Source organism: Pholis gunnellus (assembly GCF_910591455.1).
Source record: "Pholis gunnellus genome assembly, chromosome: 2".
NCBI lineage: Eukaryota > Metazoa > Chordata > Actinopteri > Perciformes > Pholidae > Pholis > Pholis gunnellus.
The window spans coordinates 15040256-15063821 of NC_136536.1; the positions used below are offsets into that span (position 1 = coordinate 15040256).

Sequence of the window (23566 nt, forward strand, 5' to 3'; positions counted from 1 at the left end):
ACTCTGTCATCTGTACCTTCCCTACCCGCAGACGGGGGGGAGGGGAGGTCATCAAAGCAAACTCGATATCATGAAATTGTCTCCTCTCATGAAGCTGCTGTCATCCCTGATTGTAAATAAGTGGTGCTAATAATGCATCGGCCAACAGGAGGTGCCATACAAACAACATAAAGCAGCAGCAGTGGCGCTGTGCGTCGCCGTGTCAGAGACAGAGCGGCTGATCTATGGCGGCCGATCTATTCCTCAGCCAGCTGCGCTGTGCCGCGGCTCATCTCCGGCTGTGTCTTCAGCTGATGGATGAGTGGAGCAGGCTGCCGACAGCACAGAGGTGGAAGGGAGGGAGGGAGGGAGGGAGGGTGAGGCAGAGAGTAGCGGCCCCCCAGTGGTCGGACAAAAGCCTACGGGCCTAAGACACACTGCTCGACCAAAACCACCGCGGGCGGATAAAACACGACACGTCGCCTCGCATCCCCCGCTGCAGGCTGCAGATTATATTAAAGTTAGATGAGCAGCTTTACTCCAGCTGTTCTCGTCTGCAGAGGGAGCTCCGTCCGCAGCGGTAGAGATTTAGTGTCAACAGTTTGTTCTTCCACCCTTATGGTGCAGTGCCAGCAATGCTTTTTAGGGTTGTTCAGTAACTAAATAGCAGGATGGGTGTGTGCTGGAATTTCCTGTCACCTTTTGTGTCGGTGCAAGCACAAAGCAGCAGAGGACGTTACTCTGCCTGCTGAAAGTTGGCAGAAGATCTTTGTGTTTTTGTGTTTATGGTGAATGCAAAGTATTGTCTTGTTGATTTCTTATCAAAGCGTATGTATCTCCTTTGACGTCTGCATACATGTTTGTCTTTATGTGTAGTGTCAGTGCAAAGAGGACGTGGGTAGTCTAGTGTCTGCCGCTGCGGCCTCCCCCTCTCTTCTTCTAGCATGTTGTGATTTCCTCTCTGCACCCCGTGGCCAATCTTATTACTAACTGATATTTCAGAGCAGTGTGTGTTCTTTTTTCTTTTTTTTCCCCTTTTGGTTTTTGGCTCGCCGGCCGATTGTCCTCGGCCCTCCGGGTTTATACACGGCAGGCTCTGAAAGGTCAGCTTTTAACAACAAGTCAAGTATAATGACTCCATATTGAGTGAAAGTGGCTTTGTTTGCTGTTGGACAGTATTGCGTCAGTGTTGTCGTGGAATGACATTTTAGCAGGAATTATGTCCCATGTGCGTGTCTGCGCCACCCGTTGGTCATCGTGATACCATCTTTGTGCATATGTCTGCATTATCTCAACCGGTTTTACAACTCCCAACAATCAACTCTCAAGCAGGAAGTGCGTACACACAACAATGGCCTATTGAATCCTTTCTTCTTCTCCTCCTCCCTTTTATATGTCTCCTCTCCGGCCTCACAATAGTGCTCTGTTAGTCTCCTAAAGGAAACTCAGGGCGGGTGAAAAGCGCCAGCTCTCTGGAACACACTCGGAGAGAGAAGCCTGTTGTTTCTGCACAGCGGATGGCCATTTAGTAGCGCTTCCACCCAGCCCCCCTCTCTCTCTTCCTCCCCCTTCTCTCTCTCTGTCTCTCTCTCTCAGCACTCTCAGCCCCTCCTCCACCGCTGTGTTGCCTAGCAACGGAGGGCTGGAGCAATCGGAGCAGGGGCAGAGCGATTCAGGGAGCAGATTGGCGGATGATTTATTAGCCGGGCTGGAGAGCAGTGAGCCCAGGCAGCTGAAATGGAGCCTTAAACTGGAGCCGATGTGCAGAGAGGGGAGGAGGGAACCAGCGAGAGAAAGAAAACGGAAGGGAGGAGGGAGACGGGGGGGAGCATGAGAGGGAGAGGGGGGGGGGGGGGGGGCATGCACACGGCTCCTCTGTGGAGACGGGCGGACGGACAGACTGTGTAAATAGTACAGTCGGGGAACATAATTAAGGTGACATAATTAGGACAGACACACAGGCTGCATGGGCAGGTCTAGTTATTGAGCAGGCCTGCCGTCACTGCGAGGAAGGAAATCTCAATCTAAACCGCACTCAATTCAGTCGGCAGAATCCCCCTCTGTGTAAAAAGAATCAAAGGCCTTCCTCTTCTGAGAATACTTACTTGCCGACGCTGAGACGCAGCACTTTAACCTCACGGCTGCTAAAGACGCATTGTTGAAATGTGTCGTACTCGGGACTAACTGCTTCAGGATGATTCAAATATTTTTTGCATCCTCCTTGAAATTTTGCACACAAACAAAGCTAATATTTCAAGTCAATATTGACCTAGTTTTGTCATCGCCCCCTGTGACGGTGATCCTCTCTGCAGTGGCGTTCTCACTGGTCATGTGTGGCCCTGTGGAAGTTTGACTGACAGTCCAAGCGGTAATCTGCTCTGAACCCCTCCAGTGGTTGGAGATGGGTGGAGGATGTTGGGTGGGGTGGGGGGGGGGCGTTAGAGCTTGTGTTGGAGACGGCTCCATCTACTGGCTAATCAACCGCTACACCTTTCGGTCTGATTAATGCATATGAACTGCTGTCTCATGTCACTGATGAGGCCGTCAGCTCCGTCACATCTAGCTTGTGGTCGGGCCACGTTTGACTATTTAGTCTGGTTTAACTCAGACTTACACTTTTACATTTCGTCCCTGACAATTACACTGTTAGACCCTAAAGCTTGAGACTATTGAGTGTGTTTGCGCAATGGAGATAATGGCCATTCCTTCCTGTTGGTGAGATAGGTCTGTCTTTCTCCATAACGACAGCGGTGTTTTGCTTCTGTAAATTTTGCCGTTTGTTCCCCACCAGAACTCTCGGCGTGTAAACAATCTCTGGTTACATAACGTGCATGCCATGGAAAATGAACTCCCAACCCCGGGGAGAGACTCCATGTCTAGTTTTCCCTCTCGCTTGTCTCCTTCCACCATGTCCGAGAACGCTGTCCACACAAATCCTCTCAGCCTGCCTCCCCTCTCAGCCTGGCAGCTAGTTGAGTTTGCGCCTCTGAGTGCGTGCCCCCTCCTCCTCCTCCCCCCCAAAGCTCTGAATACATTTAAAGGACTGCTGTAGTTTCTGTTTTAATGAATCAGGCAGATTTGGTGTAGTTTTACTCACAAACAGTGGCCTAGCTTTTCCCATGTGTGGGGGTGGAGGCATGAGCCAGTGTTAAGAGGATCCAGAACGAGCTGAAATGCGCGCCGTGTCCGACCCTCGCGTGAGGCTCAGGACTCCACTCCGGGTTTTCCAGCCTGCTGCGAACCAGAGGCTCTCTTGCAGAAAGATCACATGTAAAGCCGTCCCCTTTGTAGTGGAAGAGCAGCGAGTGACAAGCTATTTCTTGCTTGTAAAAGAAAAGGAGGAAAAAAAGGGGCAATGTACCGTTGGAGACGTTGTGGATTTTCCCCCTAAATTTGCCCGTTTTACCGGTGGCTGGACGTGGAGATTTGTGCCGTGCTCCCTGAGGACTTTTCCCCGCTTTTCGCTGGAGTTACTTGGTGGAAACGGTTTGGCTGAGACCACGGAGGAGCGGGGCTCGCCTCTGGAACAAGAAAGTAAATCTGCTGCTTGTCTGCTTCGCTGGTTATGAATGTTTTCAGCCTCCGCTCTTTTCATGGCTCGCGGTCCGTGGCTCTTAAAGGAGAAGACATGCATTTAGGTTGGTCAGCTCTGTCGTATTTTATCTGTGGCTGGTGTTGTTTTTGTGCTCGTCGACGTGAGGCGGTGTGGTCACATTTTCACGTCCGATTGAATCCGGTGTTATGAAGTAGTAATTTCTGTCATCATGCCGTTCATCTCCATTCACTCAGGCAAGGATATATTTGTTGGTTTTAAATTGTGTCATGTTTTCTATGCTGTTTTTAAAAAATAGAAATCGCACCACCATGCACAGTGAGGCATTTTCCTGCTGTACAACTCGCAAGTTTAGCCTTTGACTTTAAACTTTTCACTATTCACTAACAAAACGCTCAACGTGGACACTGTCAACCGTGCTCTCACATTAGATGTTTTTTTATTGTGTATTTTCTCTCCACATGAGAAGACCAGCGTCTCTCTCTGCCTTACTTGTCATTTCCTCTCTTGTTTTGCTCTGACAGTCTTTTCTCCCGAGTTTAAACGGCGACAGAGATTTCTAGATGCACACGAAACCTCCCTGACCACAGACTAACAGAATGAAAGCAATGCTTTTTTTTTATTTGTCGCGGGGTGAGCGTGTAACTTTATGCGGTCACAGTTAAGCTGACTTCACAGACACTAACTGGCCTCTTTTTTCTCTCTCTCTCTCTCTCTCTCTCTCTCTCTCCCTCTCTCTCTCTCTCTTTCCTCCTCTGTGAAACATTGCAGAAGCGCTTCATTAAAGGGTTGAGACAGTTCGGCAAAAACTTCTTCAGGATCCGAAAAGAGCTGCTGCCCAACAAAGAAACGGTAAGACGAGTTATTTGTTTAATAGCACTGAAACATCTCAAATGAGCTGCAGTGTGGTTTGCTCGTAACTAATGGAGAGCAGCAGCAGCAGTAAAACATTGTTGGTGTGATATTCTGAGCATGGCTGGTTTTTAACCAGAGCTCTTATTGATAAGAAGTAAGTGCTGCATGCCATCAACTGTGCTGCAGTATTGTCAGATCTCCCTTCAGGCTCTCTGGAAATAATAATAAATAAGAATACTTCTAGTTATACCTGAGAAAAGAAAAGGCTAAATGTACTTTACAGACTTCACCACTGAAACCTTACAAGTGACACGCTGCACATTAATTAGCGTCCTCTGTTAGTAAGTAAGTAGTAAACAAGTTGTGCAGATGTGATGTGAGCCACTGTGTTCATAGCACGTCTCTGGCCTGCTTTAGCTCATGATTGTGCTAAAGTGTTATAGCAGTGCTCGATTTTTTTATTTTTTACATTTTATTTTTTTACATTTTCACCAACTTTTACTTGACTCTAAAGTGCAGCGTAATGGCTTCCTCAAGGATTAAGAAGCAGGTTACGGTGGGAGCTCTTTAAGTGTACAACAAACAGGAAACCTCTGTGAGGAAACCATTTTAGTTTGTGGCTCAAAGTGGCAACTTGGGGACACATGCCTTTCTCTTGAAGGCCCAATCAATTATTTATTTATCATAACAAATAAAGATATATTCACATACTTGAATCCAGATTTTAAATTGAAGATGTAAAATCTGCTTTTTCGTTCTCCTTTGTTTGCTGACATCACTGGTGTCAACAAACCTTCAACAGCAACAATATGAATAAGTTGCTGTCATTGTAAATTACCTGGAATTAGGTTCCACATTTGTGCTCTTCTGTTTGCATTTGAAGCACAGATTATTGTGTCTTAACTACTTTCAGGATTAAATTATAATGTGTGTTCTCGCATTATGCTTCTTCTTTCGTGGTGGTTTTAAGATAACAAATACCTTTTTGATTAAAGGAGTCAAAGTGATTTAATGTGCCATGCTTTGAGGAATTGTTGTAATTGTTTATGTACACGGGACTTTCCCTCTTCTGTGTGTGTGCAAGCGTCAATGTGTTAATCATTACTGCACAACTGTGTGACTTTCCTCATGGTACAACTGAGTCGAATCCTGGACTAACGAGGAAAAACACAACAGTCAACCTTATTAAATGTGATTGTTATGTTGAAAACAAAACATAGCAACCGCATAGACTTCATGTTGTTTGTCTTTTTAATTCTTTGTCTCATTATATCTGCACAAGGAGAACTGCAAGAGCTTTGTTTTTGATCTCCACTATAACTGGCAATAACGGGAACATGCTGTACATGCACATGTTGCTTCAAAGTCCCCCACACCTTTTGACTTGGCTGTTCAATTATTCTTAGATATGCGTTTTCATTCACAAAGCCGCGCAGACCTCGCCGTTTCTGCGAGGCTGCTCCTGCTGGAAGTGTGCCGATGCAGTGCTGACACAGACATCAAAGGTGTTTGTCGTACTTCCCGCCACTTCATTTCCTTGTCTGCTGTGAGCTGTGAGGATGTGTCGGCCCTGCTCCTCAAACACTCCCTAAATATCATGTTATATTTTTTACTCAGGAGCCTCTTCGGTGTCACCTCCGTTTGTGCTACATTTTTTTTATTCCTCAAAACCAATTTGAACCTCTTGAATAAGAGATTAAAGTGTATGAACACGGTTTCCCCCTCGCAGAGGTTTCTTCAATTATTTTCACTGGTTTTGAAATATACGACTAGTCCAGTTGATTGGCTATAAAGGAGGTATTAATGTAATTCAACCTGGAGGGGGAGTCTACTTGGCAGGAGAGGTAATAGACCTCCTCCAGGATCTAGGCCTGCCACCACCACAGAGCAGAGAGATTCATTTTCCCCCCTACAAATGGAAAATAAACTGCCCTTTAAACATATGAAAAGAGAGGAAAATGACTGGGAGAGCATGGGGAGGGTAGCTGTGATGAGAGGAGAAGGGGCAACATGGGGCGTGAGCTCAATAGAGACACTAAACAGCCTGGGTTGTCGTCGCACAGGAAAAAAAAAAAAACTCTTTTGCTTATGATTGAACTTGCTTTTGTGCTGAACGACTTATCTCTGCGAGTCAATACCCGAGGAAAGCTCATTTCATTTTTTTCTACCTGCTCATTCCCAAATCCTATCTATTTTACGTCCTTCGAAAACCGCAAAGATTTTCCCATTATCTCCAGTAGCAGGCTTGCATGCCAAATAAAAAAAAAGAAGAAGCATGTTGCAGAACTGAGGGAGCTACTGCCCTAAGTCCTGGTTGTGGAGCCGGAGTGTAGAGCGTAGAAGCCCTTTTGGGGGCTGATGTCCAGAGGTCCAGTACAGCGTGTCTGCCCCTCACTGCTCCTCCTGCTCGGCCCTCAAACACCCTGTACCCTGGGTAAGCACCCAGCGCTGTGTAAACACACCGGGCCTGACTAGCACTCAGGAATGCTTTATATAAAGTCACATAAAGGCCCGGAGAGGGGGGAAGTGGGTGTGTCGCCTGACCGTCTGCAACTAGCTTCGCTGCCACCATTTGCTTCACTCGAGGGAGGGACGTCATGGAACATGAGCTCGCTGCTTCCAGTGTTTAAACAACTAAATATGCTGAAATGGCAGCTCGCAGATAACTCTGCTCTTGATATTTTTCACTGGAGGGGTTTTCACAAGGAGCGCACAGAGGATATCAACAGCAAAGTATTTGCCGAGCAGATTTGTATCGGCTCGAGCTCCGTTTGCTGTGCAGCCAAACAGAGAAATTGACGGTCGGAAATGAGAGCGAATTGGGAAGTGTTGACTTATTTCCATACAGGACTGAGCCCAAACCGTTTCATTGGTGGAATAAAGTACTGCAGTTAACCTGCAAATTACACATGAAGATATTACAGTGCAAATAAGAAGCTATTATTTAACCAGTTTGGGAATTACACTGAAAAATGTGTTCATGCCACTGTGTTCAGTACAGCTTGTCTTTGTGTCCAGTGAGAGAGTTATAAACTCATTTGTTTACTTTATAGTCACACATCGGTGTGTTGTGTATTTATGGATCATAAAAATGTTTCACGTTAGAACGCAGAGCAACTACAATCCAATAAAGTAGATGAAGAAATGGAAAACAATTTACAGGCATAGAACAATGCTCGCTGTGTGTGTGTGTGTGTGTGTGTGTGTGTGTGTGAATGTTTATCGGTTCATTTTTACCTCCAGGCCCCATTCCTGCATCCTGTAGGTTATTCTCTTTACTCCATGATTAACTATTCAAGTTACCCGCATAGAATTTGCATTAGCACCAAAACACTTAACTAATTGTAATGTTGTCTTACTTTTAAAATTTGTGAAGAATTTAGATATTATTGTTTTTTTAAGTTTGTTTGTATGAATCTGCTGCCGTTTAAGTAAAACATTCGGCACATTTTTCACAGCAAAACATCAGCTGCAAGTCATGCAAAGTTACAGGACAGGAAAAGTTCAAACATTAAAATGATTCATAGCAACATTTTCTGGTTCCTGCTTTGTTTTTGGCAGATGGAAAAACCAGATAGTCTGTTTTTGGTCTTTGTTGATGTCACAAGTCAAACAAGTGTCCTCCGATGGCAAACAGTTTGATTCCAACAGCTGGGCAAGTAGCAGCAATCATAAAAACAAAAATATATATATATATAGCTATTATTCTCAGTAGCAGTTGTGTCTTTATTTAGCAGGTGAAGCACAAACGTCACTGTGACTGTCGAGCACGTTCATGATTTTCAGGAGCTGTGGGCATATGGCTGACCTGAGCTGTGTGTCTGATTTTTTTATTTTTTATTTTTATTTTTAAACGCTGCCCTGCTTGTGTCGACACTCGGACTAACCAGGCTGTGATGTGCTGAGCGGCTCTTGCAGCATCTTGTCCTCTCCGAGAAAAGCGAGCTCTCAACCCCCCCTCCCCCCTCCCCAGGCCCTGTCATTTACAGGATGGCCAACAGGAGAACAGTGTTCTCAACACAACCTCGCAGCAGATGTTTGCCCCGGTACAATCTGTACAAACGTCAAATTGAATTCATTGCCATGTCCTTAGCTCAGCAGCCAGAACCTTGGGGATGACTGTGATTATAAATACTTTGGTTCAAACACTAATTAAACCAGCTACAAACTACAGGGGCCTGGTCCAGTTGGCAGCAGCTGTCAGTAGTGTGACAGAACAGCTTTCGTGTTTGGTAAATGATATGACTTGTTTAGGCAATGGAATCGCTGTCGGCGGATGGAAGCTCAACCAGCGAGTATTGATGTTCTTTTAGTAGACCACAGGCAATTTAGCGCAGCGGAGTGTGGGCAAAATCTCTCTTTTTTTCCCAGCCGAATAGATGGAGCACAGAGAGCAGGAGCTCCCTGTGTAATTGAGTTCTCTGGTAAGCTTCATGTCGTGGTTTTTGAGGGACTAGCTTATCAGCTGAACACGCAGGATCGGCCCTCCAGCTAAAAAAAAAAAAAAAGGCACTGTTGCCATCCAATCTGCTTTCATTGGCAAAAGCGCTTACAGCAGGAGAAACACGAGTGCTGATTCTTCAGCATGTGCATCCCTGACCTGTGAAAGCAGAGCTTATTCAGTCATTCTCCAGCAGAAAGGCGCCGCGCAGCAGGGAACGGCTGTCCATTTCACCGCCTTTCACATGCACTCTGCTCCACCAGCCAAGGTCCTTTTCACTATTCAGTCGCCAAAACTCTCTAAAGTCCAAAGAGGACAGAGAAAACCATTTTAATTTGACCTGGTTTTCACCTGAGAACTTGTACATTTGCTGGAATATTTTTTTATATTCCAAGTTCCCACTGAATATTTTTTACGTAATCTGTATCATATAAAGACAACATTAATTTATGATTCAACATATTAATGTCAAAAGACTCAAGATAAGGAGGCGTGTGCTTTTTCTTCACTTCGGGACGCGTCATATGGCCCAGCAGGCATCGCGAATACGAATCTGACCTATTTAACCACATTAGCGTGTGCAGAGTTGCCCCGTACAGTTACAGTCAAACACTCAGTGAAACGATACACTGTACAACCTGTCATGGCCGGTGAAGAATACCAAGTCCAGGGGGTCGAGCACATGCATAATTAAACCGTGGTTTGATTTAGCTAAGAGAAACGAATGAGGAAGCGGTCCTCCCTCCTCCGGCTGCAGACTGTGGAGGGAAGCAGGAGGAGCACAGGTTCACGCTGCACTAATGGATGTTTACACGACTCGCTATCAGCCAGCAGAACCCAGACATCACATGCTCCCTGCACGCTGCTGCTAAAGAGCCTTAAGTTTTAAGCAGAGATTTTTATTTGCAGAGAGATTTTTTTTTTTTTTTTTTTTTTTCAGGAAGGGTTGTGGTTGGATTCAATGTCGATTGTCCATTGTTATCCTCTACTGGCTCTTTCAGCCTCCCTCTCGGCTCTCCTCTCCACACATCGGCCCTCCCCCTCCTCAACTCTCCCCTGTTCTGTCCTCCTTCCCCTTGCTCTTGCCAGTAACGGCCTTAACCGTTTGGCTTCATGTCAAAGCAGGGGCCTTTTGTGGCTCTGTCACAAATCTGCCAGGAAAAACAGAAACCATCTGTTCAGGCCTGGGCCTGAGAGGGGATGAGGGTGTAAATACACAAGTTTAGCCCTCAGCCTCGGCCCTGCCCGCGCACACAGGACCACCGAGCCCAGTGACGGATCCTGCACTCCCACTCAGCCTCGACCGGCACTCCCACCCGCAATTCAACGGTTTCACGGTTAACCTTATTCAGTCTAAATCTCACAAACAGGAACATAAGACGGTTTACAGCTCAGTGAGTACAAAACCTGTTGACTTCTGTTACAAAGTGCACGAAGCCATTAATGAAATCTAATTTTATTTGAATGAGGTTAAAATGCACTTTAACCTCCTAACTTAATTTATATCTATATAGATAAATATAAAAAATATATTTAAGTGCTAGCAAAAGACTTGAATACAATTTTTCAGCTATTATTCTAAAGAGTTCAGGTTATTTTTTAATTAATTTATGCTTATTACAATAACTAGAAGAGCACAAATGATGAAGAACTTGTTTCTTACGGATGGTTGAGTGTCAAGAAAACATTGCTTTACATAATCTTGAACCCTTCGACAATTTCTCTCTCACATACGTTTGCACACACACACACGCACGTATGTAGACGACCATTTTAAGTGGCAATAACTGGAATGGTAGCCCTGAGTGTCGTGATAGGAGGGTAAGCCCCTTCCTTGTCGGATAATCCACTGGCCAGAAAGCTCCTGCGGATGGAAGCAGTCTAAAAGGCCTTATAATACTGAGCTTATGTTGTCAGTATCTCGTGTAGTGCGGAGCGGCAGCACACTCTGTACCGCGCCGCAGTGATTTACAGCACTGGGGGGAAATTACGGTGCGGAGGCCAGGGCCCATCCAGTTTTATGTTTCAGGTATTTCCATGAATTTCCAGCGGATACCGCTGAGCTGTTTTTAGATGCAGGTTCATGGAACCTTTTCCGTTTCACTGTCGTCTTCATTTTACTTAGAAACGGCAACTTTCCTCTGTAGCCTCAATAAGTACATAAGAACTCGCTGGCTAAACACCTAATCGTGGGGAAGAAACACACGGTGATGAAAGCTAAAGTGTTGCTGTGGGCATTTGGCCGCATGACAGAGAAACGTACACAAGTCTGTGTGAGAGGTCGGACATGTGCGACTTCTGGGGAACCACATTTGACGTGCAGACGGGCTGAGAGACGTAATCTGTCTTTGACATTAATTTACAGCACAAAGCCTCTCTCAACCACATCCCATGTTCAACTGCAGACATCATAACTCCACCACACATTGAAAGTCTTCAATCTTCAGCAACACTTTGTCAATGTGACTGTATTCAGAATTTGTATTCATTAACTGTTAAAGTAAAATATATTTACAAGTAGTAAGCGTTTTAATGGAGGGCCAGAGCACATTTCTTCTTGCTTTTATTATAATTTTTTTTTACCAGCAGTGACTTTTCAGCTCAAGTGAATTAATAAAAGCTCCTTTTTGTTTTCCCCTTTCCATTTTGCACCCGGCTGTACTCATCAGTGCACCTGTTAATTCCCATTCAAAAGCCCAGGCTAATGTTTTCATTAGCCCCTAGCCCCGATGTAGCGGTACTTGACACGGTGTAAGTGATGGAGAGGCAGGGTGACCTTTCCCTGTGTCGGCCAAGCTATTGTTGAGGCCGTGTAGTTGTCAGCCTGCAGCGAGGAGGCAGAGAGGCACTGCTGAGAACAGTCATTAAGCACAGAGCAGAGCCAGCGCTCGGCACCACTCAACACTTTTGATCTGCACATTTCAATTAGATTTCACATCAGGACGCCGGCCTTCCCTCAGTTAGCACCTGCGCCCTGCCTGCCCATGTGGCCGGCCAGGCTGAAGAGGCAGGAAACGACTAGAAAGTTCTGGTGCAAGCCTGAAATAGAAGCTCAAACGCATGGGGGGGGGTGATATAATCATCTAATATCATTAGCTGTTCTGTTTCTTGGCATAACCAAACAAACAACAACAAAGAAATATTAATATTATAATAGAAATGACTTTAAATGTTCCAGAAATAGCTGGTTAATCTTTCCTTCTTCCTTCAACTGTTTTTGTATTTTAAAGGAGTTCTACTGATTTGTCCCTGCTGAGCTTCCACATGTGGAATCGTTCCCAGTACTCCAGATGTGCTCATCTGCAACCGTCTAAAAAGCCCTGGCACAAGCTGTGGGGCTTGGGACAGTTTTGCTCTGGAGCGCTGGCTTTGGCATAGCACGGCGCAGCACCTTAATTTACCCTGAAATTTGAGAGGGTTTCATCGAGCTCAGCTACTCTCAGTAAATGTTCCCAACGCTGCTTTGCCTGATAAGGCGGACTCCTACAGCCACTGGGAGATATGAATTTCCCCAAAGAACCACATGAAGGGAGAGGTTATTAACCAAGCCTAAGCCCACAGAGTCGAGCTGTTTCTGCCAATCAAAGCTGTGATTGAGAAAGACTTAACTCGTTCCTTAATGTCAGATACTCATTTGTGATGAAGGAGCAAACACTGGCCGATCCCCGACCTTTGCTTTCTCACAGCAAACAAAAAGAAACCAACTAGCCTCGAGTAGTTTCGATTTCATAAGATACTAAAATAAAGCTGCAGTTACCTTCATGTTCTATTGAATATTGTACTTTTGAAATCGCTGGCCTTGATTAAATTTTATTTTCTCTTATTGTTAAAAGAGCTTTTTATTGCCACTTCATGCACCATTTCATCATACCCTCTCCTGCCATTTGTTTGTTTTGGAACATTTTGAGAGAAGATGTTAAGTTGTTAATGTTAATGCATTGAGAGCAATGCACTGACTAATTCATGTCAAGTTTCTCAGCCGAAGCAGAGAAGGAAAACAATCGATAGCCATTAAACCCTGGGTGCTTTCTTGAACAGCAGTTTAACAGACCTCGGGGCAGTGGATGGGTGCCCTCTGGGCTGTGAAGATTACAGGTGACTTACTGCTCGCCCAACAATCGCGCCACACCTTCATGAATTTGTTACAGAGGGCCGCTAACAAATGAGGGTCCACGGGTGAGGGAGAAAAGGGCAAAGCCCCACAGGAAACTACATAATGGTGCCCGACTCCTGTCGCCAATTTCCAAGGCTCGTGTATTATGAGTGTGGCCGGAAAGCGGCAGTTAATATGCACCCGCTGCCTCAGCAAAGTGCTTTCTGATCCATGATTGCGTGTGTTAATGTTTCAGTTGGGTATTGATTTCCTGGCGGCCTTTTGTACACTGGATTTATCCGCCTCGCTCTCTGGCAAGCGCGCCCCTCCGAATGTTTGATTAAAGTTCAATTGACTCTTCCAGTGAAGGGGCGAGGAGCCATTTCACTCCCTATTTGTAGCGCCAAAGCTCTGCCTGACATGTTCTTTTGTTCCCATTCAACCTCCTGCCACCCAGGCAGCCACCAATGCACTGATCCTAATATCCCTGCATTCAGTGAGCCTCCTCGCCTAATCCCGGGACAGACAGGGCCACAGCATAAACATGCCCGGCCAGCCACAAATCCTGGCATGGATTTGCCCACTCCTTGGCCTTTCACTATGAAACGCTTCGCTGACTGCTAATGTGTATTTTCTGCGTATTTTATTCAACCTAACTGCAGATATTTCACAGTGACTATTTCCAGCAACTTGGATACATTTACCTTTTTTTTAAATTCAGACACCTATTTGCAGTCAAAGTGATGCCTCCCCCTCATTCGTCCTCCCGTTTGTGTTCTTGTGATATATTTGTCTCGTTTTAACTGAATTTTCCTTTTGTTTTGTCATTTCAGGGGGAGCTCATTACCTTCTACTACTATTGGAAGAAGACCCCCGAGGCAGCCAGTTGTCGAGCCCACCGCAGACACCGCCGCCAGCCCGTCTTCCGTCGCATCAAGACGCGAACCGCTTCGACTCCTGTCAACACTCCCTCACGCCCCCCCTCCAGCGAGTTCTGTACGTATATTTGACCTCGTCCGTGGAAGCCAGACGGGAAAGGCGGAGCGATGACCTGATCTGGTGTCGGAGGGATTCGTGTGAAATGTTTTTTTTTTCTTTTCTCTCTCTTCCAGTGGACCTCAGCTCAGCCAGTGAAGATGACTTTGACAGTGAAGACAGCGAACAGGAGCTGAAGGGCTACGCCTGCCGCCACTGTTTCACGACCAGTAAGTCGTCACGCTCCGCACTTGCAGTCACTCATGCTGGTCATATGGACTCGCTTTGGTATTCCTGTCTTGATGAGGATCAGTGCGGGTCTGCACACGCCCTGCACTGTGTGTGACAGATGGCAGGACAAATTTGATCAAATCAGACACGAGCCCACAGCGTGTTCACTCTCACCACCTCATTATCCTTACCCCTCCATCCACACAGCTGGCTCCCAGTGCCGGGCTCCCATCTGATCACACTTAGGTTCTCGCCATCTCAACCAGGGTGGCTAATAACCTAACCCATATAGACCTTATTAGTGCACTACTGAAAATGTAAATACAGTATTTAGCGGAGGACAGAGTCCCACGTTGATTCATGAAAAGTAATATCTATCTCATTAGATGTGAAACTACACAGTATCTTAATGGCATTCTCTATATTCGACAATATTATTGTAGTTGTGAGATCACGTCTGTGTGTACTTCTTACTGCCTGTGAGAATGTGCTATTTCACAACTGTAAATGGCTTTCCTCAGCCTCCAAGGACTGGCACCACGGGGGTCGGGAGAACATCTTGCTGTGCACAGACTGCCGCATTCACTTCAAGAAGTACGGCGAGCTGCCCCCCATCGAGAAGCCAGTGGACCCGCCGCCATTTATGTTCAAACCTGTCAAAGAGGAAGAGGATGGACTCAGCGGGAAGCATAGCATGAGGACCCGACGGAACAGAGGCTCGGTGCGCATACTCTCATCTATCCCTCTATTTTCACCTTCAGGAATCATAGCCTCAAAGTTATCCCTTGAGCCAGAACACAAAGCAGAAAGCGTATCATCTCTAGACAAGTATTGCAGCGAGAGACATCCATTGTTTCAGAAATATTGCTTTGTACAAATATTTAGAAAAAGTAGGATTTGGACTTGTGTGTGGTGTATGTCCATCTTCAGTCAATATTAGTCGCGATTCATGTTGACTCTGTTTGTTTTTATCAGATGTCGACGCTACGTAGTGGTCGTAAGAAGCAGACCAGTCCTGATGGCAGAACCTCGCCGACCAACGAGGACTTGCGCTCCAGCGGACGCACCTCTCCCAGCGCAGCAAGTACTGACAGCACAGACAGCAAGACAGACTCCATGAAGAAGCCCAGCAAGGTAAACGCAGCATAGACTGCTCGTAAACGTTTGTTTTTCTGTGCACGTATCTCTGTGAAATGTACCCTAATGGCTCTGCCGCTTTGGCTCCACAGAAGATTAAAGAGGAGGCTCCTTCACCTATGAAGAGTGCCAAACGGCAGCGAGAGAAGGGAGCTTCGGACACGGAGGAGCCCGAGAGGGCCAGCGTTAAAAAGTCCAAGACACAAGTGAGTCTGGGTTCTTTGTTTTTCTGTTCGGATGTGTTTCAATGGAATGCTCTTGTGTTGTGATACTCATCGCTCTCTCCCCGCTTTCCCCGCAGGAGCTGAGTCGACCAGACTCGCCGTCAGAATGCGAAGGGGAGGGAGAGGGCGAGGGTGAGAGCTCTGATGGGCGCAGCATCAACGAGGAGCTCAGTAGCGATCCTAAAGACATTGACCAGGACAACCGGAGCTCCTCCCCAAGCATCCCCAGCCCCCGCGACAATGAGAGCGACTCAGACTCGTCCGCCCAGCAGCAGCAGCTCCTGCAGAGCCAGCACCCTCAAGTCATCCAGTGTCAGCCAGGCACCTCATCCGCCTCCTCGGCACCGCCTCCGCCTACAACCTCAGCCCCCTCATTGCCCCCACAGGTCTCCCCCACAGCGGCCTCCACCTCTCTACCTCCCCAGCCTCTGCCCCTGGTAAGCCCTATGTCTCTTATCCAGTCAGGAGCATCCCATCACCCTCAAAGGCTCCCCTCTCCACATTCACCTTTGACTCAGGCTCCGCCTTCTGTCCCCCCTGTCCCACCTCAATCGTTACCCAGCTCGCATCACGGGCCGATGCCTCCCTTGCCACATCCGCTGCAGCCTGGCCCCACACACATGCCTCACCCTCTCTCCATGCCCCCTCAGGGCTTCCCAATGGGTCAGTCTCAGGTCCCGCCCCTGCCAATCTGTGGCCAGTCACAGCAAAGGCCGCACACTCCTCCTTCCCAATCCCAGTCATCTGCTCAGAGTGGCCAGCCTCCCAGAGAGCAGCCCCTTCCCCCCGCCCCAATGTCCATGCCTCACATCAAGCCCCCGCCAACCACACCCATCCCTCAGATGCCCAACCCACAGTCCCACAAACACCCACCGCACGCGTCAGCACCTCCATTCCCTCAGATGCCTTCAAACCTGCCGCCGCCACCTGCCCTCAAGCCCCTCAGCTCTTTATCAACACACCATCCTCCATCAGCACACCCGCCTCCCCTACAGCTCATGCCTCAGGGGCAGCAGCTCCAGCCTCCCCCAGCGCAGCCTCCAGTTCTCACTCAGTCCCAGAGCCTCCCACCGTCAGCCAGCCACCAACCTCCTCCGGCTCCGCCTCTGCCGCCCTCCGCAGCAGCCTCGCACTCCAACGGGCCACCGCAGCCACCGTTCTCGTCTCACCCTTTCAATACAGTTCTACCTCCGACCGGCCCTCCCCCATCCTCGTCAAACTCTATGCCTGGCATTCAGCCTCCATCTTCCTCCGCGCCACCCTCCTCCATCTCCATGCCGCTGCCTGCCTCTGTCACTTGTGCCGGTCCGGGCCCAGTACCACCTGTACAAATCAAAGAGGAGCCTCTGGACGAGACGGAAGAGCCAGAGAGCCCGCCGCCCCCTCAGAGAAGCCCCTCCCCGGAGCCTACCATTGTCAATACGCCCAGCCATGCCAGCCAGTCAGCACGGTATGTCTACAAACACCAATTTCTACCCAAACACTTTCCGTAAAAAGGGGAAAACATACACCTGCGCAAGCTGTTATTTATCAGTTGTCTGTTGAGCTGCTTACTGTCTTGTCTGGGGATGCTGATTAGCTCTCAAACACATCCAACAACAAAGAGTCTCTGCCTTCAGATTTTAAGGCTTTGATGTAAACAACAAATCAAATACCCTCAGCAAAACGGGCATCCAAGGCCACAATTAGCCCTGAGCTCTGAGGGGCTCATGGCGCGGAATTATCGGGGATGGAGAGCAGGGAGATTAATTACAGTGAACTAAGGCATCTGAATATGAGTATCTGTAGTTTCCTTTTGCTTAAGCGGCTCTCCGACTGCCAATGAATAGCAATGAGGGTTTTAATACATACTCAACATAGCAGCAAAAGTGATTGCCATGGGAGTTTGTTTCCTTGTGAATAATGGACCAGTGTTCGCTAATAAAATAAGCTGTCTTTTCTTCTAATGGGACATTATCCTGCCATTTAACAGGCTGAATCAAACATGAATGTCTCTCTAGCCTCATTTGTTTTGTTTGTAACAAGAATTAATTCATGAACTGGAACATCCTTTCTATTTTAATATTGAATAAGTAAATATTGAATTGTGTATCTCTTTACCATGACCACAGGTTCTACAAGCACCTGGACCGGGGTTACAACTCGTGTGCTAGGACAGATTACTACTTCACGCCACTGGCTTCGTCTAAACTGGCCAAGAAGCGAGAGGAAGCTCTGGAGAAAGCCAAGAGGGAAGCAGAGCAGAAACTACGCGAAGAGAAGGACAGAGAGAGGGAAAGGGAAAAAGAGCGGGAACGAGATCGGGAACGAGAAAAAGATGCCGAACGAGCTGCGGTAAGCGGTTTTGTTTGTCTCCCTTTTGTTTGCCAGTGGTTCATTTTTTGCTTTTTTAAAAATCTCACTTAACATGGTGTTCCTCTCCTCACAGAAAGCCTCCAGTTCCTCTCATGAGAGCAGGATGTGTGAAGCTCAGATGATTGGCCCCGTCCACATGCGTCAACATTACGACGGCCCGCCCACTTCTATCGCAGCTGTGCCTCCGTACATCGGCCCCGACACGCCTGCCCTGCGGACCCTCAGCGAGTACGCCCGACCCCACGTCATGTCCCCCACCAACCGAAACCACCCGTTCTTCGTGTCCCTCAACCCTGCAGACCCGCTGCTGGCCTACCACATGCCCGGCTTGTACAATGCCGACCCGGCCATGCGGGAGCGCGAGCTACGAGAACGGGAGATGCGCGAGAGGGAGATTCGTGAGAGGGAGCTGAGGGAAAGGATGAAACCTGGTTTTGAGATTAAGCCTCCAGAGATGGACACACTTCACCCTTCCACAAACCCCATGGAGCACTTTGCCCGGCATGGGGCCATCACGTTGCCCCACATGGCCGGCCATCACCCTTTCGCCGCCTTCCATCCGGGCCTGAACCCATTAGAGCGTGAGCGGCTGGCCCTCGCTGCTGGGCCCCAGCTGCGGGCAGAAATGAGCTACCCAGAGAGGTTGGCTGCAGAGAGACTCCATGCTGAGAGGATGGCCACAGTAGCCAACGATCCCATCGCCCGTCTGCAGATGTTCAACGTCACGCCACACCACCACCAGCACTCGCATATTCACTCCCATCTCCACCTCCACCAGCAAGATCCTCTTCACCAAGGTAAAGAGAAGCCCTGTGTACAGTACATACATGCAAATGCCATTGTACCACTTAAAATAGCACAACATATTGAACAAATATATATATATATTTTAATTACAAACGTTAAGGGTTGCACTCTAAAACATGAATTTCGGGAAAACTACATGCTGTTAATGGCTAGTTATTTGGCAAGCAGTCGCTTTGTCCTAAATTAATTTGCTAAATAGAGGTTGCAAATTGGAAGGTAATGTTAAGATTTTTCATTTTCTGAATGTGTTATTGTGTGCTTCTGATGTTGTTGTGTGATATTTTTCAATTAAACATTTTTACACGGAAAGGGAGATCTGTATTATCACCGCAAAGATAAGAAAAATATCTTTATATAAAACGTTGGTAAATATAAATATTATAGTATAATTCAACAATACTAAAGGCCCAAGAATAGACCCTTGGGGCACTCCACGGATTAATTGCTTAGGAATTCAGGTCACTTGATGTGTTATGTGAAAGTTAAATAATGTACAATAAGAACTTTGAAGTGTAAGTTTTAAGGAGATATTTGTCGTGTATCCTGTGCTTTCATTTGAATCAAGTTGTCTGTACATACAATGATGCATATGATATGTGATACTTCTCTCATAACAGTGCAGAGTGAACAGAAGGGACTTTGAATTAATGATAATTCCTTTTCCATCTTTTCTAGATTAACATCTTTACCATATGATCTGAAATTCCACCTCGTATTTAGTCTCTGTAGTAATGTACGGCATTGACATACGAGTCTGGATTTAAGCATATTATATCCTGATGGAGCCAGCAGATGCTTTACTGTGGATAAATATAGTAAAGTCGTCCCTGCACTCTTTTGGTCAACCTTGAGAGGAGTAACATTATATTATGCTGTGTATCACTGTTGCCTGTGGCATGCGCTGTCTGTGATGTCGTAAAATGAGTGTACCCTGAACCTAAGACTCTGACCGCCAGAAGGTGGTGAATGTCTTGTGTGTCCTCCAGGCTCCGGGGGCCATCCCCTGGCATTAGATCCCCTTGGAGGAGGACCTCACCTGGCTCGCTTCCCTTACCCGCACGGCGGCATCCCCAACGCTCTCCTCGGCCAGCATCCGCAAGAACACGAGATGCTTCGCCACCCGGTTTTCGGTAGGCTCTCTGCCAATATATCGTCTCTCATTAACGGCAACATCGCATCCGATCTGTCAATCCGAGCTCTGCCAGATCCCCATGATCGAATCATGTGCTTGTGCCTTCCTCCAGGTACTCCATACCCACGAGAACTACAAGGAGGTCTGCCACCGCAAATGTCCGCAGCCCACCAGCTGCAGGCCATGCATGCCCAGTCTGCTGAGCTCCAGAGGCTGGCCATGGAGCAGCAGTGGCTCCACGGACACCATCACATGCACGGAGGGCCCATGCCCGGCCAGGAGGACTACTACAGGTCAGATAAACAACAGACATTGGACTAAATAACATTTAGATAAAGTGTGTGTGTGTGTGTGATATTAATACGTTGTCGTTTGTGTTTCAGCCGGCTGAAGAAGGAGAGTGACAAGCAGCTGTAACCAGCCATGGGAGGCAGCGACTGACAGGTGCAGGACACAGGAAGTTGTTACAGAGTTGTTCATTCAGTTTTGAAGAACGGAAAATGCCAAGTGGATCGTCTGAGAATTCTTCTGATATTTGTTTTTTTTGTTCCTGTCAAGGACTCTTTTTTTTAACTATTATTTTTCAAGACATTGACTTTCTTTGGTATATAGCCAGTAGTGACAACGTCCTCAAGACTCCTGCATGACAAGCTTCCCTGACATTTTTTTTTTGTAGGTGCTAGAACAAGACACTGTGCTTATCAACAAACAAACAACAACAAAAAAAGACAAGACCGGTCAGGCCGTTTATGGAAAAATAACAAGTGCTATCTTAAACTCGACATTTATTTTAATACATTGTTGGAGGTTTTTCATAATTTTGAGAAAAGCTACAGCATGGCGTTTTTTGAGTCTGTAAATAGTATATATAAACATATAATTATTATTATAATTATTATTATTACTAGGTGTGGACTCCAAACCAAGTCGTTTCAACCTCCGATATAATTGTTTTGAAGCATTATCCCTTGTTTCAGAGGGGAGCCCCATGGCATTATATGAGCAGTTTCTGAGAGAGTCGTGGTTCAGTTGTAACGTTCCTCTGACGTCACTGTGTTAGATTTAGTCCCACATGAACTATGTAAACCATAAACCTGTCGCACCCGCATCCATTCATCACACACCTTTGACACGCAGCAGGTTGCCAGAATGTGTAAACTCAACGTGTTGAGTTGATGATTTGAAACACTTGAAGAGGTGACACAGTAGTCACCGACGCCGTCGATGAAAAAGAAAACAGAAGTTTGCACTGAGAGAGTTTTCCTTGAGCTCCACTCGATTGGTTTCATGCTTTCACTTAAAAATCTATATTGCATTACTTTTTTATTTTTTTTTATTTTACAGAGGATGATTTTTAATTATGATTTTAAACATGTGGACGCCAAAAACACATTTGGCTGAACTGAAGAAATTTTAAATTTCAAGTTGCTGTTTTTTTGTTGCTGTTTTTTTTTAAATAACCAGGACCTGAATTTTAACTTTGTTCACTATGTCAGGAGGCTAACGGGACTTCAGGATTGTTTTAAACGTGTGAATGGTTGTGACTCGGTGCTACCTGTGTTGTGGTTGTCCTCTTTTCTCCACCTGGTGTTTGTTGCAGGGCTCATGTCCGACTGAGTCATCCTCCAGCTAGGCTGTAATAATGTTCACTGTGACACTAGAGGGGGGGGGGGGGGCCTGCCGACACGTGACGACCAAGAGATAGAGGGTCGACGGTGTGTGTGTGTGTGTGTGTGTGTGTCTGTGTGTGTGTGCGTCTGTGTGAGAGCGTCTGTGTGTTTTCCTCACAATGTTTTTGTATGCCTTGGTTCTTTGGGGATACACACACACACACACACACACTCCTTGGCCTCAGGAGTGTGTGTGTGTGTGTGTGTGTGTATGTGTGTGTGTGTGTGTGTGTGTGTGTGTGTGTGTGTGCCACTGACTGTTACAAGTTGTGTTGACCTGTCATACCAGTGCACATGAGCCCACATTTTATTTTTATTTTTATTTTATTTTTAGCTCTTGTCATGATGAGTTCTGCTTTCGTTCCATGCACTAAGACTGTTTGACCGTCATGGACATTTACACAACTGTGGCTTTTTTTTTTAAATTTCTTTTAACCAAATGAAGAAACTGTACTTGCATTTAGAAGTGACCATATCTTCCCTTGGAGCACTATAATTTACATTTAAACACTTGCAAACAACATCAAACTCATGCCCCCTTTTTAAATATCCCCCAAAAAAGTCTTCGACGAGAACCCGCCATTTTGTCTTGCCATCTCCCACCTCCTGTCTCTCTTCTGACGACGTACTCCTCCTCATCCTCCTCATCATCACCTTTGCCTCGTTTTCCTGACGATTCCCTTGCCTTTTACTCCCTCTTTTTGTGTCTCCAAAACCTTTGATGTTAAGTGTTGTCAATGGTTTAGCTTCTTGTTTCAAAGCGGCAATAGCAGAATGTAAATTCTGACTGCTAAGATTTATATATATACTGGTATCTTGAAGCTTATTGTATATATGAGTAGTCGCCATGGGATGACACAATGTAAACAAAAAGTAGAAATAATAAGAAAAATTGTGAGTCCTGTGTTCTCTCCATTTGAGTATTTTGTAATTTTTTTGAAAAATTTGTGGAATTAAAATAAACGACTAAGTTACACCACAAGGAGCGACTTGATTTATTTTGTTCTGCCTTCTGATGCATCATATTTCTTTCTTTGTGTGCTGAGGTAGAGCAGACTGCCAAATCCCATCAGCCGTGAGACACAATAATCCTGTTTCAAGGGTAAACAATTTTGATTACTCTGCTCATTCGCTGAACGAAACAAAACACCCTCAATTCCCCCAGTTTTTTGTTTTCATATGTGAAATGTAATTCTCACGCTGAGCAGGGGAGCTGATGCTGGGTCTGTTTAGATAATACGCCTTCCTACATTTGCTCTTGAATAATAAAGAGTTTTTTGCTTGACGGTTGAAATGTGTTGCAGAATAGATCAAGCATTCCCTTTTTTCCTTATTTTATTTCAGCTTTCTATTTTCTCAGTTTCACAAACACCGAGCTTTAGGAGATCTCCCCAGCAGCAGGTAGTAAATCTCAGAGCCGAATATTGCACTGCTTCGGTATAATAACATCAAAGCCAGGCTAAGCCAGAAGGAACACTTACTCAGGCTGAGATGCCTTGCTATCAGCGGGGCAGGGCTGTCATTTCATCCTGCGTGTGGGGGAGTGATAGACCAGCAATCTGTGATGGTGTGCCGCAGTGATGGCTGTCATTTTGAGAGGGAGCTATTATTCTACTGCTGCTCTCTGAAATGATGCCCTGTCCTCGGGAAAAATCAAGGTTCCTTGGATGCTCCATCCTGGGGCTGTCATGTGACGGCCGCCTTGTGAGGAGGTGCTGCCTGTTGTCGCCGGCTCACTTCACCTCCCCATAAGACACAACAAGACGTCGGAGCCGAGCAGCGCCGGCTGGTTGAATAATTCATCACCCCCTCCTCCTCCTCTTCCTCCTCCTCCTCCTCCACACCGGCGATGGAGCGACTGTGACTTGTGTCAACTCAAATCCCTTTCATAATACCGTGTGTACCCCTCAGGCAGGCACACAGGATACATGGTCTCAAAAAAAAATCCGCTCCCTCTGTCTGAATAGCAATATGTCTTGTGCTGCTCTCGCAGTGTTATTGTATCAGTTGCAGCAGGTCTCGGACATATAGCCTCATCATCTCCTCCATCCTGCCGTCTTTTCTTTCGCTCCACCGGCTCTGCCTGCTGCAGAGAGTGATGCTCGGTGGCAGAG

General features: G+C 46.6%; 1 protein-coding gene across 1 annotated transcript in view; it reads left to right on the plus strand.

The window, feature by feature from the left end:
- rerea (arginine-glutamic acid dipeptide (RE) repeats a) overlaps positions 1–22428 on the plus strand; it is a gene marked incomplete at its 5' end in the record, with an annotated part of 70990 nt that extends 48562 nt beyond the window's left edge. The window contains 12 exons of the mRNA XM_079175227.1: positions 4304–4384; positions 13755–13917; positions 14034–14126; positions 14649–14848; positions 15103–15261; positions 15357–15470; positions 15566–16938; positions 17600–17822; positions 17917–18640; positions 19610–19780; positions 19895–20075; positions 20166–22428. Of these exons, the coding sequence (XP_079031353.1) occupies positions 4304–4384; positions 13755–13917; positions 14034–14126; positions 14649–14848; positions 15103–15261; positions 15357–15470; positions 15566–16938; positions 17600–17822; positions 17917–18640; positions 19610–19780; positions 19895–20075; positions 20166–20199 (3516 nt within the window). The 3' untranslated portion in view covers positions 20200–22428. The remainder of the gene's footprint in view (positions 1–4303; positions 4385–13754; positions 13918–14033; positions 14127–14648; positions 14849–15102; positions 15262–15356; positions 15471–15565; positions 16939–17599; positions 17823–17916; positions 18641–19609; positions 19781–19894; positions 20076–20165) is intronic.
- Between the last annotated feature and the right edge of the window lie 1138 nt (positions 22429–23566).